At 49.6% G+C, this 17,846-nt stretch overlaps 1 protein-coding gene across 5 annotated transcripts in view; it reads left to right on the forward strand.

The window, feature by feature from the left end:
- OSBPL5 (oxysterol binding protein like 5) overlaps window positions 1-17,846 on the forward strand; it is a 79,639-nt gene that overhangs the window by 43,301 nt on the left and 18,492 nt on the right. For 2 of the 5 annotated variants that reach the window (XM_030811440.1, XM_030811442.1), the window contains 5 exons: window positions 1,414-1,617; window positions 2,417-2,501; window positions 13,906-14,080; window positions 14,398-14,590; window positions 17,476-17,660. In XM_030811440.1, coding sequence (XP_030667300.1) covers window positions 1,414-1,617; window positions 2,417-2,501; window positions 13,906-14,080; window positions 14,398-14,590; window positions 17,476-17,660 — 842 coding nt within the window. Of the gene's footprint in view, window positions 1-1,237; window positions 1,263-1,413; window positions 1,618-2,416; window positions 2,502-13,905; window positions 14,081-14,397; window positions 14,591-17,475; window positions 17,661-17,846 lie in introns of those variants that run through there. The other 3 variants (XM_030811441.1, XM_030811443.1, XM_030811444.1) reach the window with 2 other exon arrangements.

Here is a 17,846-nt window from a genome sequence, read left to right on the forward strand (position 1 = left end):
TAAGGTGGGACCTGGTCAGTGGGCGGAGGGCACTGCGGAGGGAGGCATCGCTGCAGCTTCCGGGAGAGGACCCCACATCAGGGCCAGGTGTCCTGTGTTCAGGCCTCATGGAGACCGTGGCCATTCACTCGCCTCTGAGCCTCCGTTTCCCCTTGTGCACAGTGGAGGTAAAACTGCCCAACTCCAAGGCTGCTGGGCAACTCATACCAGATAAGTGTGCCCAGCCCTGGTGTCTGCAGAGCCCTGGCCCATGTGGGCTCCTTCTACCCACATACCAAAATTATGAATCAAAAGTTAGGTGCAAAAGTGAGTATTTAGGCCGGGCGCGGTGGTTCAAGCCTGTAATCCCAGCACTTTGGGAGGCCGAGGCGGGCGGATCACGAGGTCAGGAGATCGAGACCATCCTGGCTAACAGGGTGAAACCCCGTCTCTACTAAAAATACAAAAAAATTAGCCGGACGTGTTGGCGGGCGCCTGTAGTCCCAGCTACTCGGGAGGCTGAGGCAGGAGAATGGCGTGAACCCCGGGAGGCGGAGCTTGCAGTGAGCCGAGATCGCGCCACTGCACTCCAGCCTGGGGGACAGAGCAAGACTCCGTCTCAAAAAAAAAAAAAAAAAAAAAGTGAGTATTTAGGATGAGAAAAGAAGTGACAACTACTTTCAGAATTTACAGAGCTGCTGGACCGGGCGCAGTGGCTCACACCTGTAATCCCAACAGTTTGGGAGGCCTAGGTGGGTGGATCACCTGAGGTCAGGAGTTTGAAACCAGCCTGTCCAAAATGACCAAACTCTGTCTCTACTAAAAATACAAAAATTAGCCGGGCATGGTGGTGGGCGCCTGTAATTCCAGCTACTCAGGCGGCTGAGGCATGAGAATCGCTTGAACCTGGGAGGCGGAGGTTGCAGTGAGCCAAGATCGAGCCACTGCACCTCCAGCCTGGGCAACAGAGACTCTGTCTCAAAAAAAAAAAAAAAAGAATTTACAAAGCTGCCAGTTACAACAGTCACACCACTCATTGCTGGTTCCTCTCTGAGGCCCTTGACCTTGAACTTGACCCATGTGACCCTCACAAGTAAATCTGTCCCTGCTGCCATGTATTTCTTTGCATCCACCATAACACATGGGCTCCTTTTAAAAACTGAACAAGGACGCTGCCCTGAGTTCCACTGTGAATCCTGGGGCACCGCTTGCTGCGGCTTGGCCCCTGCTCGGGCACACGACGGACACAGGACACCACCCCAGGGAGTGGGGGCGAGGAAGGGGTGAGTTCCGAACTGTTGTGGGGGAGTGAGGGAGGAGAAGGCCCCTCGGCAGCCCACCCTGGTCTGTGCCTGGCTCCCTGCCAAGCCATCAAGATGCCCCAGGGGTGGTGGCCCCGGAGGGCGGGCATTGACGCCAGCACCCTCCCTGCAGATCCGCGGCACCCTGAAGAGCTGGACCAAGCTGTGGTGCGTGCTGAAGCCAGGGGTGCTGCTCATCTACAAGACGCCCAAGGTGGGCCAGTGGGTGGGCACGGTGCTGCTACACTGCTGCGAGCTCATCGAGCGGCCCTCCAAGAAGGACGGCTTCTGCTTCAAGCTCTTCCACCCACTGGATCAGTCCGTCTGGGCCGTGAAGGTGCTGCAGAGGGGCAAGGTTGAAGACAGAGGCCCCATAGGGCCAAGGGGCTCATTCCTGGGGCCCTGGTGGAGGGTGGAGCCAGCCAGCTGAATGGGGTCTTGGGCAGGTCTCTCACCTTCTCTGAGCCCCACATGCGGCCAGGGGATCAGATATGGTCACTAGTCCTCCATGTGAAGCACACAGTAGGCTGCAAGGAGGTGGCAGAGTGGCACCAAGGTCACCCCAGCCCCTCACCCAGCTGCTGTCCAGGAGGGACAACAGTGGCTGCTCCCCAGGGGTGGCTGAGGAACAGCGCCCAGCCCTCACCCCTCCTAACCCGGGGCTGCCATATCAGGTCTAACAGGTGGGAAACCAGATAAACCCTGAACACCTGGTTACATTTGGATTTCAGAGAAACATCAGGGTTCTTTCAGGTTTCTTTCATACAAGTATGACCCCAGTCGTGCATGGGAAATATTTACACCAAAAAGCTACTCATGGTTTCTCTGGGATTCGAACATCACTGGGCATCCTGGATGTGGTTTTGCTGATTCTGGACACCCCAAGTCGGGAGGCTCAGAGCTGGAAAGCTGAGGGCAGAGCTGCTGGCTAAGAAAGGGGACAGAGCTCCCCCACCTACCCGCCTCTCCGCAGCCAAGTGTCTACCTGGCCAGGTGTCTGGCCCCACCTGGTGGCCCTGTGGCCCTGGGGGTGTCCAGGTGGTCCCGGGTGTGGGTCCGCATGGTTCTGCCTGACGTGTCTGTGCAGTTGGCCCTGGGTGTTGCCTTGGGTGACACCCAGATCTTTCTCTCTCCAGGGCCCCAAAGGTGAGAGCGTGGGCTCCATCACACAGCCCCTGCCCAGCAGCTACCTGATCTTCAGGGCCGCCTCCGAGTCAGATGGTGAGTCCCTGCCAGCTTGCACATCTCCCCAGTGCCCCCACCTGAAGTGGGCCCCCTTTTGAGGTTGTAGCCCAGGTACAGGTGGCCCCAGTTCAGTCCCTTCTACTGCCTGGGGACAGCCTGAAGTCTGGCCAGGATGAGCCCAGCTTGGAGTCAGGCCTGCACTCACTAGCCATGCCTAGCCTCAGTTTCCCCATGAGTAAAATGTGACATTAAAATACCACCTGTCAAAGGCCAGGCGTGGTGGCTCACACCTGTAATCCCAGCACTTTGGGAAGCCAAGGCGGAGAGATTACTTGAGGTCAGGAGTTCAGGACCAGCCTGGCCAACATGGTGAAACCCCGACTCTGCTAAAAAATACAAAAATTAGCCAGGCGTGGTGGCAGGCGCCTGTAATCCCAGCTACTCGGGAGACTGAGATGGGAGGATTGCTTGAACCCGGGAGGTGGAAGTTGCAGCGATCCAAGATCATGCCATTGCACTCCAGCCTGGGCGACAGGAGCAAAAGTCCATCTTAAAAAAAAAAAAAACCACCGTCACCCCAAGGTTATGAGAACCCAGTGACCTTATAAAAGCACCCATATAACAATTACTGAGCTCCAACCACATGCCAGTGTGAACCACAAACATCTGAGGCAGGTCTCAGTTAATTTAGAAAGTTTATTTTGCCAGGCTGGGTGCAGTGGCTCACACCTGTAATCCCAGCACTTTGGGAGGCTGAGGCAGGTGGATCACCTGAGGTCAGTAGTTTGACCAGCCTGATCAACATGGTGAAACCCTGTCTCTACTAAAAATACAAAATTAGCTGGGCATGGTAGTAGGTGCCCGTGATCCCAACTATTCGGGAGGCTGAGGCAGGAGACTCACTTGAACCCAGGAGGCAGAGGTTGCAGTGAGCCAAGATCACACCACTGCACTCCAGCCTGGGCAACAGAGGGAGACTCCATCTCAAAAAAAAAAAAAATAGTTTATTTTGCCAAGGTTGAGGCTGCATCTGTGTCACAGCCTCAGGAGGTTCTGATGACATGTGCCCAAGGTGGTCAGAGCACAGTTTGGTTTTATACATTTTAGGGAGACACGAGACATCAATCAACACATGCAAGATGAACATTGGTTCAGTCTGGAAAGGCGAGACAATCGAAGAGCCGGGAGGGGGCTTCCAGGCCATAGGTAGATCAGAGACAAATGGTTGCATTCCGTTGAGTTTCTGCTGAGCCTCTCCAAAGGAGGCAATCAGATATGCATTTATCTGAGTGAGCAGAGGGGTGACTTTGAGTAGAATGGGGGGGCAGGTTGGCCCTTAGCAGTGCCCAGCTTGACTTTTCTGTTTAGCTTCGTGATTTTGGGAGCCCAAGATATTTTCCTTTCACATTTCTCCCCTTTTTAAAAATCTTTTGGAGAAAGCATTTTAGAAGAAAATGAGTCTCTGGTCTCAGGTTCCACCTGATCTCTCATGGCTAGGATGGTTTATTCCTACACAGGTAGGTCCCAAGCTATTAGGAAAGCTCATTTTTAGAAGGTTGTGAAGTCTCATGTCCTATGAAGAGAAAATAGTGGGAGGAAGGGAGAAAAACAACAACAAACAAAAGAACAAGCCTGGGAAATTGGTATAGGCCACATTACTCTGAAGTCCATACATCAGTAGGCAGATATGAAAGTGGCTTATGTATGTAAGTAGGTTGCTGTTATTTTCTTCTGAAGTTTAAGTTGTCGAGCTTCAGTTTGCAGGGCTTTAAGAAAGCACAGCTTAGTCTTCAGTGACTCCGAATTAGGAAAAATGGGAAAAAATGAAGGAAAAAAATTGAAAACATTATTTTGAAGACTTGTAGCCAACAAAAATTAGAATTTCATCCAAAGTGTAGAAAATAACAAAAATTGAAAAACATTAGGGAAGACTAGAATCTGACAACAGCTATACTATAGTTTTTGAAACATAATTTTTTCTCTCCAGTTTCCCATTTTAACTAAGGATGAATCATGGTAGGACTGGTTTGCTTTATTATACTTGGACTAATTATTTATATACAGTGCAGCAAGAGTAATTATTTTTTACATAGGCTTTTAAATTGTCTTTGATGGAACTTTGTTCCATAGAAGGAATCTCAGATAAGACTTTTTCAAAGCTGAGCCCAGTCATGGATTTGTACCATTAAATGCCTATAAGTTGGGTGAATTATTATGTTCTTGAGGTTCCAAGATAAATTTGGAGCTCCTGAAACTGTCAGAAAGTGACATTCTTTACTTACCACAGGTCAGGAACCCTGTACAGGGACTGTGTAGATGAGGTATGAGGCCAGTTTTTCCAAGGGGCTTTCATTGGCTCCATAAGTCAAGCTTGAGTCCTTAAAGGAAAGCACATCATTCCAGGCAAAGCCGTGGTAAAATAACCAATTTCTCCAATTGTGTCCTGTTACAAATGAAAACAGATTCTTACTGCACTTATGCAAATAACTGTATTGTCATAAGTTACGAATACTCACAGATAGTTTTCAAATTCTGTGAAAATTAGGTAGAGAGAAACAAATATGCTCCAAATTTTGTTCATAGGAGTATACTTTACTCAATTGTTAAAAGCTGTAAATAGCTTAAAGTTTTCTTGACTCTGAAAAACACAAAGGATCCGCCATGTTTTAAGCAAAAAGTCAAAAAGATTACTTCACACTTCTTTTTTTTTTTTTTTTTTTGTGATGGAGTCTCACTCTGTTGCCGAGGCTGGAGTGCAGTGGTGCCATCTTGGCTCACTGCAACCTCCACCTCCCGGGTTCAAGCAATTCTCCTGCCTCAGCCTCCTGAGTAGCTGGGATTACAGGCATCCGCCACCATGCCCAACTAATTTTTGTACTTTTAGTAGAGATGGGGTTTCACCATGTTGGCCAGGCTGGTCTTGAACTACTGACCTCAAGTGATCCGCCCACCTCAGCCTCCCAAAGTGCTGGGATTACAGGCATGAGCCACCACACCTGGTGATTACTTCACACTTCCATTAGTTTAGTCCATGCAGTTAATTCCTGTTCTGCTTGATATTTATCAAACATTTCAGCTCTCCATGAGCCCTGAAAGTTTTTCCTCTATTCTGATGTCACAGTCTCTAAAGTTATCAGAAACCAGCATTCAAGACCACCTGTTAGAGTTTCATAGCTGATTATAAAACCACCTTCTAAAGAGGACCAAAACAAGACAACAATTGTCTGTGGATGACAAAAAGTTTTAGGGCAGCCATAGTCAAAGACACAATTGGCAAGGAAATTTGTTACCTCTGCAGCACAAAATAATTTAACAACAATTATAATTATTACTGATAATGTACATTAGGTCATATCAGAATTATAGGAGTTTCCCATAATTTTGCAACACATCCAATAACATATTTATACAAATACAGCCCAAAGAAAACCAAACACCATTTTATATTTGACACTGCTTCCTGTATAATTTTTATACCAAATAAGCCAAATATGTCATTTTTGGACTTTAGGGAAACTATTAATAATATCTTAAAGGATTAGGTTAGAAAAAGACATAATTTATGATTTGATTTTGGAAAGTTTGTCAAATAATAAAGGTTTAAAACACTTGATATTACAAGTCATTGTAAAATAACTCATTCATTTGAACAAAGTGAAACTCAAGGATTAAAAAAAAGGCAAAAACCTTCATTCTTTGAGACAGGAGACTTAGTTTTCCAAACAATAAGCCCTAATAACATCATGAAGCCAATTAAATTGTTTCCAAAATTACAATCTATAAAATTTTCATCTTGATCATAAGATATAACTTCCATAAGCCTTTATAACCTTTATTAAGGAATCAGTTATTGTTTCAAGAAAACCTTGTTAATCTGACATAGGAGCCCATAGGCTAGTCTTGCATCAGTGTGCCTTTGACATTAATGATTAATTTATAGAGAAACTGAACTTACTTTCTCTCTCAAAGTCAGCCCTTACAATCTCACATGTCTGTCTCTTCTGGGATAGTCTCTGGGCCTTGAGGAGTTGAACAGATTTAATTTCTGTGTCTCAGGAATGTGGTTTATTTTGATTGGCATCTTCTACTGGGTCTGAAGATGAAGCTTTAATTGCTGTCAAAGTTTAAAATTTAGCAGCACTTGGTGTTCTTTTTAGATCCATGAGTCAAATCCCTGTAACTCAATGTCGCAAGGACTTTAAAAGCACATACAAGAAGATATAAGGATGTAATAACCTTGATTAAAAAAAATTTTAATATCAGTTTTTGCTAAGCAAATCAAACTTCATAATAATGGCATAGGAATTATTTCGATAAAACATAAAATCTGTTAGACCACTTACCAAAAGGCAAAAGAAAATACCTTCTGCAGTGTATAGAATATTATGTTAGAAGAAAACATTTTCTTTAAGAAAACATTGTTAGCATCAGGCCACACACACAAAAAGAAACAGAACCTAAGGAGGAAAACAACTTATATGAGCTGAAAATTAGTTGAAGGGAAGTGTTACTATATTTTCCTTTTAAAGGGAAGAGAAAACTGAAACTGGCAAGATGCAATGAAAGTTGAACTTTGGGTTAAAATTAAAAAATTAAAATATCTTATAATTGGTTAAGAGTAAATCAACCCCTTAAGAAAATGTTGGCCGAGCGCGGTGGCTCACACCTGTAATCCCAGCACTTTGGGAGGCCAAGGCGGGAGGATCACGAGGTCAGGAGATCAAGACCATCCTGGCTAACACAGTGAAACCCTGTCTCTACTAAAAATACAAAAAAAAATTAGCCGGGTGCGGTGGTGGGCACCTGTATTCCCAGCTACTTGGGAGGCTGGGGCAGGAGAATGGTGTGAACCCAGGAGGCGGAGCTTGCGGTGAGCCGAGATCACGCCACTGCACTCCAGCCTGGGCAACAGATCGAGACTCTGTCTAAAAAAAAAAAGAGAGAGAAAAATAAAATGTCATTGTTCTAACCAATTCTTTAGTCTATAACTGTTATTTTACATCAAACTCAATCTCTAGAAAGACCACGATAATTTCCCTTTAGTCATAGACAACTTGATCATATAAAAGGTTTTGTTTTTTTAAATAGCTCCTCTTATTGTGACTTCCATAGACCATTCATGACATGCTTGGACTTTCTGGTTTGTCCTGAACATCCCTCTTTCTTAAACAACCAGTCATTTTACTCTAGGACTAAATTTACCATACAAGATTCTTTCTCATATGAAATTATTTCTCTTTAAGCTTTCTTACCCCCCACCAAAAAAAACTTCTTTATAACTTTCTTTACATCTCTTTTACTCTTTTATTTCCTGGTTCCTTTTACCTTGTTTTATACATGACCTTTAAATAAGCTTTGAATTAGGCAAAAATTGTTCACCTTTTTTTAAAAGGACATGCTTTTTGTTAGAAAATATATTTTCCTACAAATATATTTTTATTGGAAAATATCCAAATAGTGAAATATCTTATTTAATCTAACTTTAAATTCTAAATTATGATGAGTTTGTCTACAAGTATTTGTCCTATTACATTTACCTAATTATTTTAATCATTTACCTAGATTATTTATAATAACTGCAATTGTCATTATTGAAATTATGGAAACGCCATTGCAAAATTATAACTGAGACAGTGAAAAAGATTTGACCTAACTGATTCCATCTTGCTTCTAACCTCCAAGCTATCCTTGTTCATTCCTGGGCATAGGTCAAACTAACTTTGGGAGGAACTTAGTTTATAGTTTACCTGAAACAAAGACTATAACAGTCTTTCTCAAAATAAGCCTTACTGCCTGTGGACTAGACTGACTATCTAAAGCCACCAGATTAGAAGTTATGGTAATCTTACTAAATTTAAGATGTAGCTATTTTTATTAAACCAATATAATTTTTTTTTTTTTTTTGAGACAGAGTCTTGCTCTAGTCTCCCAGGCTGGAGGGCAGTGGCACAATCTTGGCTCACTGTTACCTCTGCCTCCCAGGTCAAGCGATTCTCCTGCCTCAGCCTCACAAGTAGCTGGGTTTACAGGCACTTGCCACCACACCTGGCTACTTTTTGTATTTTTAGTAGAGATGCGGTTTCACTATGTTGGCCAGACTGGTCTTGAACTCCTGACTTCATGATCCACCCACCTCAGCCTCCCAAAGTGCTGAGATTACAGGCATTATTAGAGATTACACAAGCAAAGATCATTCTGTCTTGGGCTAGGTTTATAGTTTTGTAACTTCTATGCCAAATTTTGACACCTTATGGTATTTGGCAGGGATAAGTATGAAATTGCTTGATTAATAAATGCAAACAAAAATATATGCTGGCAATTCTTAAGACATTTCTAATATTACTTTATCAATAATTTTAAAGCTGGCTTATTTATTAAAGATTTTACTTCAGTTACATAAACTTGAAAAAGCATTTGACTTGTCTTTTTTCCCCATCAAGTATTTGATTCAAGTGCATTTATTTTCTTAAGCCAATCAATTAGAGCCCTTTTATATATTTTCAGTAGTGAAACATTGTGTACACAACACATAAATACATAGACATATTAGGCATACCAATAGAAGTACATCTCATAGGTTTATAAAAACTTTTTTTCCTATCTTAGACTTTCAGATTCTTGATAACCTGTTTCACAACCCTAGGCAATTGGCAGCTAAATAGCCTTAAATTTGCTTATTAAGAGAAACGACTCAGGTGAAAATCAAATAGCAAAATTTGCATCATAAGATACAGAGAGAAAAAGTCTGGTAGTGCTAAAGGGAGAGTAAAGACGGATGCCAAATCAAACAAAATTATAGAAATCTATCATAGGATTGCATAAGGAGACCAATTTTATTTAGTTGGGACTACCTGTCATTTAACTGGATCTCTGAGCTCTGGGAAGAGCCCACACTGAATCTTGGATCACCAAAAAGGGAGAATTATTATGAGGTTAGACCACGTGATGCTTTTATAGTGCACTTAAAAATTTTTTTCAAACAAAGACATTTCTAAGTGTCTAAACCACACTCTTCCTTAAAAGCCCAAGAGTAACCTCTGTTGCAATAACTAGTCAAAAAAAAAAAGAAAACACAAAACAGGTCACACAATACAAAAGTAAGCAGTTTAAGAGCTGAGACAAACTTGTCTGTTTACATTCTTGGGGTTTCATAAGAGAAAACAAGTTTCTCCCCCAAAGTGAGTCTGGCACCTTCTCCATTTTCTTTAAGGAACCCCAGGCTACTATAAACTATTTTAGGTCCCCCATGCGGCAGAGGGTGCAAGAGAAAAGAGAGACTGCAGAAGTAAATCAAGAAACAGAATTCAGTCAACTGAGAAGAAAAAACCCTTTTGCTCAAAAAAAGACAAGGTCCTAGGAGAAAAACAAAAACAGAAACATGAAGGTCTCTTAAATACAAACACACACATATGCACACACACACAGCTTGGATGTTAGCTTTTCATTAAGCTGACTTTTAACCATTGAGCTTCTTTGAAAAAATCTTTTTAAATCTCATTCCATATTTCAACTAGGACAAATTTCAACGAGGACACAGAAGTACAGTCATTACTCTTTCAGTTTGGCCTGGCTAGTGAAAATGTGGCCTTGTTATGTCAATAAAGCCCCTTAGTAGTCAAGATCAAAATCTTTCCTTTTTTTTTTTCCTTTTGCTGGCCGTTTTTCTCCCCCCATCACGCCACCATTGTGTGTGGGGGTGGGGAGGGGAATTTAGCCACTTCAGAGGCCTTGTTCCCCATAATTTGGAACTTCCTTCGGATTTGATCAAGCCAGATAGAGGTCAATGGGAAAAAGACCAAAACAACAAAAACAGAAACAATCAACAACAAAAAAACAGTTAAGCGAAACAAACAATCGCACAACTTACGTGATCACTGAGCACTCTAATGGTAAGGAGAAATTAAGACCAGCTGGTTGTTAATCTTAACTTTTGCCAAGACAAACCACAATTCAGTTACTTCCCTAGGGATGGGTCTCAGGCTGAAAACTGCTCTCCACCATCCTAGGAGCACGGAAAAAAAAAAAAAAATTCATCTTTCCTGTTGGAAGCGAGCTCAAACTCCATAAAGGAGTTACCTGCCTTCCATCGTCATGGAAGCAGGGAAAACTTGTCTTCCTTCTATCGGAAGCAAGTAAAACTCCAAAAAGAGAAGTTGTAAAGCAAAATAAACTTTAGATCTCGACCAAATTTTGAGAGATCAGGGATTCTCTGCGGCGGGGCGGGATGGGGGTGGTGGTGCGACAGCGCGGTGGGGAGGTGCTTTCAGGCCTCAGCAAATTGTCTTAGTGGTTTGAGCCATAGAGTTAGCTCAAGCTGGTACCAAGCACCAATAGGAGACTTGTGAAAAGTCAGGGGCATCTCCACTGAGAATCCCTCAGTGGTTACCGAAATGTGAACCCCGAAAATCTGAGACAGGTCTCAATTTAGAAAGTTTATTTTGCCAAGGTTAAGGATGCCCACCCATGACACAGCCTCAGGAGGTCCTGACGACATGTCCAAGGTGATCAGAGCACAGTTTGGTTTTAGGGAGACATGAGACATTAACCAACATATGTAAGACGAACATTGGTTTGGTCTGGAAAGTCAGGACAACTTCAAGCGGGTAGGGGCTTCCAGGTCATAGGTAGATAAGAGACAGATGGTTGCATTCCTTTGAGTTTCTGATGAGCTTCTCCAAAGGAGACAATCAAATATGCACTTATCTCAGTGAGCGGAGGGGTGAGTTCGAATAGAATGGGAGGCAAGTTGGCCCTAAGCAGTTTCCAGCTTGCATTTTTCCCTTTAGCTTAGTGATTTGAGGGGCCCACGATTTTACTTTCACACCAGGTACCATTGAACCAACAGGTTCTACTGTTATCATCCACATTAGACAGATCGGGAAACTGAGGCACAGGCAAACTGCCAGCAAGAAAGTGCTAGAGCCGGGACATGAATGCGAATTTCCCTGACTCCCAAATGCATTGCACGCTGTTGCTGTTCCCCGAGTGGCCGCTCAGGCAGCTGTGACTGACGATCCTGCACCTGGAGGGATTCCCTCTTGGCCGTTCCTCCCTCTAACCTGAGGTTGGGGCCCTACCCCCACAGCGCCCTCCAGTGGCTGCTCTGGGTAAATGCGGTTGCTCCACCTCCTCTAACCCCAGGGTGATGCCTCCCAGAGCAGTGGGGTGAGGGGCTCCCATCCCACCAGTGGTGCAGACCTAAAGCAGCCTGGACTTGACCACAGGGCTCTGGTGCCTCTCAGGTTGGAGTCTTGGTGCCACATCACCCCTGGTGGTCAGATGCCACATCCATGCTCCCTCCTGGACCATCCTGAGTCCCCCGCTCTGTGCCAGGTCCCATGCAGGCCCTGGGATGGACAGGGCGGCCCACAGCCTCTGTGCTCCCGGGTGAGGTGGATAACCAACCATCAGATAAGGCAGGTTGGGCTGAGGCGTGAGCTGAGCCCCTGATAGGGTGGGGGCCACCATTTGGGAGGAGGGGTGTCTGCATCGCCTGTGGGTATCAGGGTGGGCTTCCAGGAAGAGGAGGAGGAGGTCTCGGAATGAGCTTCAAAGGATGCGTAATACTCAGGATGTCTAGTCCTTTGTGGTAGCTACAAAGCACACGTGTTCAGGCCCTGGGGCTAACTTGGCAGTTGTGACCCCTCCAGCTCCCCACCACCAGCCACTGCCATCCCTCCCCCAACCCTGGTGTTCAGCCCAGGCTTGGCTGCTCTGGCACCAACCAAGCCTGCAATGGAACCAGCAGGATCCCAGATACCCCCCAACCCAACGAGAAGGGCAGCTCCGGAGACCCAGGAGCCCCTGTCTAGGCAGGCCCCTCCCTACACTGGATCCTGGGATGCTCCACAAAGAGCAGGATTTCATGAATCTCAAAGTGAGGGAGAGAAACTCACTGTCTCCAGGAGCCCCAAAAGGCAGAGGCTCAGAGAGGCACAGAACCGCTTTCAATGCTCTTCAGCCCCATCCGCCCACCTGGCGTGACCCCAGGAGTCTTTCTTTGAATAACACTTATTAATAGCCCAGGCATAGTGGCTCACACCTGTAATCCCAGCACTTTGGGAGGCCGAGGCAGATCACTTGAGGCCCAGAGGTTGAGACCAACCTGGCCAACATGGTGAAACCCCATCTCTACTAAAAATACAAAAAAATTACAGGCAGGCACCTGTAATCCCAGCTACTTGGGAGGCTGAGGCAGGAGAATCACTTGAACCCCGGAGCCAGAGGTTGCAGCGAGCTGAGATCACCCCACTGCACTCCAGCCTGGGTGACAGAGCGAGACTCCATCTCAAAACAACAAAAAAACAAAAACAAAAAACACACTTATTGACCCGGTGTGGTGGCTCACGCCTGTAATCCCAGCACTTTGGGAGGCCGAGGCAGGCAGATCACCTGAGGCCGGGAGTTTGAGACCAGCCTGACCAACATGAGGAAACCCTGTCTCTACTAAAAATACAGAATTAGCCGGGTGTGGTGGTGCATGCCTGTAATCCCAGCTACTCAGGAGGCTGAGGCAGGAGAATTGCTTGAACCTGGGAGGCAGAGGTTGTGGTGAGCTGAGATCGCGCCATTGTGCTCTAATCTGGGCAACAAGAGCAAAACCGCATCTCAAAACAAAACAAAACAAAAAAAAACACTTATTAATAGCGTGACCTGTCACAGGCCACCACAAGATGCTCTTCTGAGTGTGGGGGCCGCTGTTAAAGATCACACCAGGACATTGGTGTCACTCAGGTGGACACATGCCCCACAGGAGGACCCTTGGGTGGTGCTGTCACCCTGCTTAGGAAGGCAGCAGGGCACAGGGCCCAGAGTGGGGCTTGGAGGCGCCCAGCTGTTGACTGGCCCCTGTTCCACCGCTGCCCACAGAGCCTCTGGGCAGCCTCAGGCAGGGCTCCTCCCTGGTGTGCAAGCCCCTCCTCAGCCTTCCCCACCCTCCTCCCTGGACTCCAGGCCGGCAAGAGCCCCTGGCACCCTGACCAGTGCTTCCCAGTGAGGGAGGACCCTCCTGCCTGACTCCACCTGCAGAAACCTGTGGGTGGCTGTCAGGGTGGGAGGCTGGTTCTGAGTGTTCTGGGCTTGTGACCTGGAAGGGTCACTTACGCCGGCCCCTCGTCAGCAATGTGGGTGGTGGAGGTGCGTGGGGACTTGCTGTGAGCATCCTCAGGCGCCTCTGTAGGGCTGCCTCCCCTGGCACACCTGTCCCCAGGCTGGGTCTGCCTGCTCGGGAAGTCCTCAATCCTCAGGGGTTCCCGATGTCTGCCCCCACACAATCTGCAGCTGGATGTGGGGGCAGGAAGGGAGGGCATGTCCCTGCTGGGGCAGGGCCAGGGTGGGTCCCTGAAGAGTCAGAGTGAGGGGGAGCCTCCTGGTGGCTCCTTGAGGGATGGGGGATATAGAGAGGTGGGGGTGGGGCCTGCTCACCCCGTGTGCCCTGCAGGTCGCTGCTGGCTGGACGCCCTGGAGCTGGCCCTGCGCTGCTCTAGCCTGCTGAGACTGGGCAGCTGCAAGCCGGGCCGAGACGGGGAGCCAGGGACCTCGCCAGACGCATCACCCTTATCGCTCTGTGGGCTGCCAGCCTCAGCCACCAGCCACCCAGACCAAGACCTGTTCCCGTGAGTGGGGCGAGGGCACAGGGGGTGGTGCTGATTCACGGGGTCTCCTTGTAGGCAAGGAAGAGGGAAGAGGACGGCCCCAGCCTCTGCTCTCGTGGGCTGCAGGGTGCAGGCAGGGACTTGTTCGCTGCAGTGTGCCCTGGGAGCCTCAGTTTCTTCCTCTATAAAACAGGGCTGATCATGTCAAATGTGGGTTGTGGAGGTGACGACAGGCAGGAACGTATGTGAAGTGCTGCGCAGAGAGGGGTGGGCGGCCCGGAGGGGTGTGCTGGGGTCTCACCTGTGACAGGGACCCACTGGCACCATCCACCTTCCAGACTGAACGGGTCTTCCCTGGAGAACGACGCATTCTCAGACAAGTCGGAGAGAGAGAACCCTGAGGAGTCAGATACCGAGACCCAGGACCATAGCCGGAAGACAGAGAGTGGCAGCGACCAGTCAGAGACCCCTGGGGCCCCGGCGCGGAGAGGGACCACCTACGTGGAGCAGGTCCAGGAGGAGCTGGGGGAGGTGAGAGCCCCCCAGCCAGGAGCCCCACGTGTCTCCCCGGCCTCGGCCCCTCGTTCTGGAAGCAGAGGTAGCCATGCCTCATCCTGGGGGGAGCACGCAGGGCCCAGGAGGTGGCTTTTGTCCCCATCACTTGGCAGTGAGTCCAGGAGCTGTCTTTTAGGTAAACAGGCTCCTCCCCTCTTCCAAAGAGGGTTGGCTGGGGTGCAGATGCGGGGATGGGGCAGGGGTTCGCTGCAAACAGGCAACTCCCTCCTTGGGCTGGAATGCACTGATGGGAGAACAGGAGACTCAGGAGGGGCCCTTGACCCCATCTGGTGAGCGGCCCCACCTCCTGGAGGAGCGCAGAGTAGGGCGTGCAGGACCTGAGTCCCATGCTCATAGGCACCTGCACACCTGGTGCTCCCCTGGGGCCCTGGGAGAGCCATGAATGAGACAGACCTGGGCTCTGGGCCCCCAGTGTATGGGCAGCAGGAAACACAGACAATAAACCCACAAACACAAGAGGAGGTGGGGGAGCGGGTGAGGGAGGCAAGCCGGGCCATGGGCTCTTTCTGAAGACGTGAGTGACGGGAGGGAGGATGGTATTCCAAGAAGAGGGACCACCAGCACATGAGCTCAAGGGAGGCAGCAGGCGGCGGGCAGCAGTGTCCTCAGAGCATGCCTGCAGATGAACAGCCAGGGCAGCTGACTCCCCGCAGCTGGAGAGAACTCACGTGGCCCTGGGCACCGTGGGGCACCTCAGGAAGGGGAGTCCGGAAGGAATCACAGCATCTAAGCTTCCGCTGGATGACAGGTGCAGGCTGAGGAAGCCGGGCTCTGTGGTGGGGGCTGCGCTCTGGAGTGGGGGCTGTCAGGAACGGGGGGCTCTGTGATCTGGGATCTTGTCATTCTCATCCAGGAGGCGAGACAAGAGCAAGGCCGTGGCTGTCACTGAGGGCAAGGGGCAGTCCTGGTTTCAGCAGGAAAGGGGAATTCGGTCCTTGCTGTTGTTTGGACAGCATCGTGTTCATCTTGCTCTGCGTGGGGAAAGAGTGGGCTCCTCCGTGGTCTGTGACATCCTTGTGTTCAGTGGAACACCATGGCCTCCCTGTGGGCTGCTGTTCCCACAGAGCTCAGGCTTCCGTGCGGGGATGGGAAGGTTAGGATGGGCCTGTGGGGAGTGGACCGAGGGCCCCGGGGGCCTCGGGCTGAAAATATTGGGGAAGCCACTGGCGGGTTAGGCAAGGGCCTGAGGACAGGCGAGGGGCGGGGGTGGACACTGGGCCACCCATAGGGAAGACCCATTGTTAGGAGAAAGCTGAGGACACCCTGGACGCAGCTGTGATGGAGAAGGGAGAAGTGGGCAGACTCAGGGTATTTCGGAAGGTGGATTGGGCAGATCTCAGCCAGATGGTGATAAGCGACGCTGCTGTGAGCCAGGCAGGGCGGGCTGCTGCGGGTGCGATCCTGGGGGTCCAGGCAGAGGGCATGGAGCGGGCAGCCAAGGGGCCCAGGCACCCAACCTTCAGAGGCCGAGCACAGATAAGGCTTCACAGAGGTGGGGCAGGGAGGTGGGAGGAGCCAGGAGCCCAGGTGTCTCAGAGCCAGCTGGGCCGAGAGGTGGGGCAGGATGAGAAGCGGGGATGGCTGCTGGACCAGTGAGGGGTGGTGGGGACCTACGGCAAGACAGTCTCAGTAGAGAAGAGGGCAGAAGCCTGGTGGAGAGGGTTAAGGAGGACAGGACAGGAGCACATGGACAGAGCAGGAGGATTCCTGACAGCCGAAGCTACCCATGATTACAAGCCCCAAAGCTGGCTTGGAAATCAAAGCTACAGCACTGGGCTCCCCGTGACCCCTCATGGGGTCAGACATGGCTCCTGGGTGCCCACGCACACTATCCACTGGGCCAGCGCCACAAGGATCTGTCCGTGGCCATGCGTGCACAGAGAGGCGAAGCCGTTTGCCTGAGGAGTCCCAGCAGCGGGGATGAGATCCTGACGCAGGACTCACAGGCCACGCTCCATCTTGCCCCCTCCCTAGGGCAGCTGCCTTCGGGCTAAAAATGCAGAGAGCCCTGAGTTCAGATCTCACCTCTGCCACATAGCAGCTGTGTGACCTTGGGCAAGCCACTTGTCCCCTCTGTGGAGGCGGAGGACCAGGGTCCCCGTACCCTGGGGCTGCAGTGAGGTGCAAGTCTGGAGTGAGTAAGGGGAGCCCCACCACCCCAAGTCATGTATTCGGGAGCTGTGGTGAAGGTTAGATGTCTCAGAAAAGGAGGAAATGAGGGGGCCTTTGTGAGGGGCACACAGGCTTCGGAAGTGAGGGGTGAGTTCACATGCCCGTGTCGGTTTCGCGGGCGCAGGCTCACCTCCAAACTCACCCAGTTGTCCACATTCAATATCTGAAGCCTTCTGTATACCAATCATACCTCAATAAAGTGGTTCAAAAACAGAAAAAGAAATGTTACAATAATCTTTTTTAAAAAATGGAAGAGCAGGCCAAATCCCTGCCTCCCCAGGCAGCTGTGAAGACAGGGTGAGCTGCAGTCTCTCTGTTCCCTCGGCCCAGGGTCCCACGATGCACAGACGGGTTTCAACAGCACATGTTGGGAGGCTGCACCCTGGGCTTTGAGGAGGGCAGGGCATGGGGTCCCTGGGCCAGGAGCAGAGACAGGAGCGGGCCTGGACCTGGGCTGCGGGTGCTCCATGGGTGGGGTGGAGATGCACTGGGAAGAGTTCACATCTGATGGGGCTGAGTCGGCCTCATGAGGCCACGGGGGCCAGGCCAGGGGCTTACACCCGAAGGGGTGGCAGGTACAGCCTCCTCCAGCCAGAGCTGCCACTGTCCCGCCACCCCTTCCTCCTGGCTCTTCCGGGCAGGGCCTGACTGCAGCCTGTCTGCCGCAGCTGGGCGAGGCGTCCCAGGTGGAGACAGTATCAGAGGAGAACAAGAGTCTGATGTGGACCCTGCTGAAGCAGCTACGGCCAGGCATGGACCTGTCCCGCGTGGTGCTACCCACGTTCGTACTGGAGCCGCGCTCCTTCCTGAACAAGCTTTCTGACTACTACTACCACGCAGACCTGCTATCCAGGTGTGCGCCATGCCGGGAGGGGCACCCTACACCTTGTCCTGCATCTGCATGAGACCCTGCAGCCCCCTCAGCCCCTGCCTGCCCTGTGGGGGCTTCCAGAGAATCCCCTGGCTGATCTCAGCCCACTGTTCCTGCAGCTGTAGCCTCCCAGGGGGTCCTGTCTCCAAGATGGGCCTGGGAGGAGCC

This window comes from Nomascus leucogenys, chromosome 4 (assembly GCF_006542625.1).
Source record: "Nomascus leucogenys isolate Asia chromosome 4, Asia_NLE_v1, whole genome shotgun sequence".
NCBI classification, from domain to species: domain Eukaryota; kingdom Metazoa; phylum Chordata; class Mammalia; order Primates; family Hylobatidae; genus Nomascus; species Nomascus leucogenys.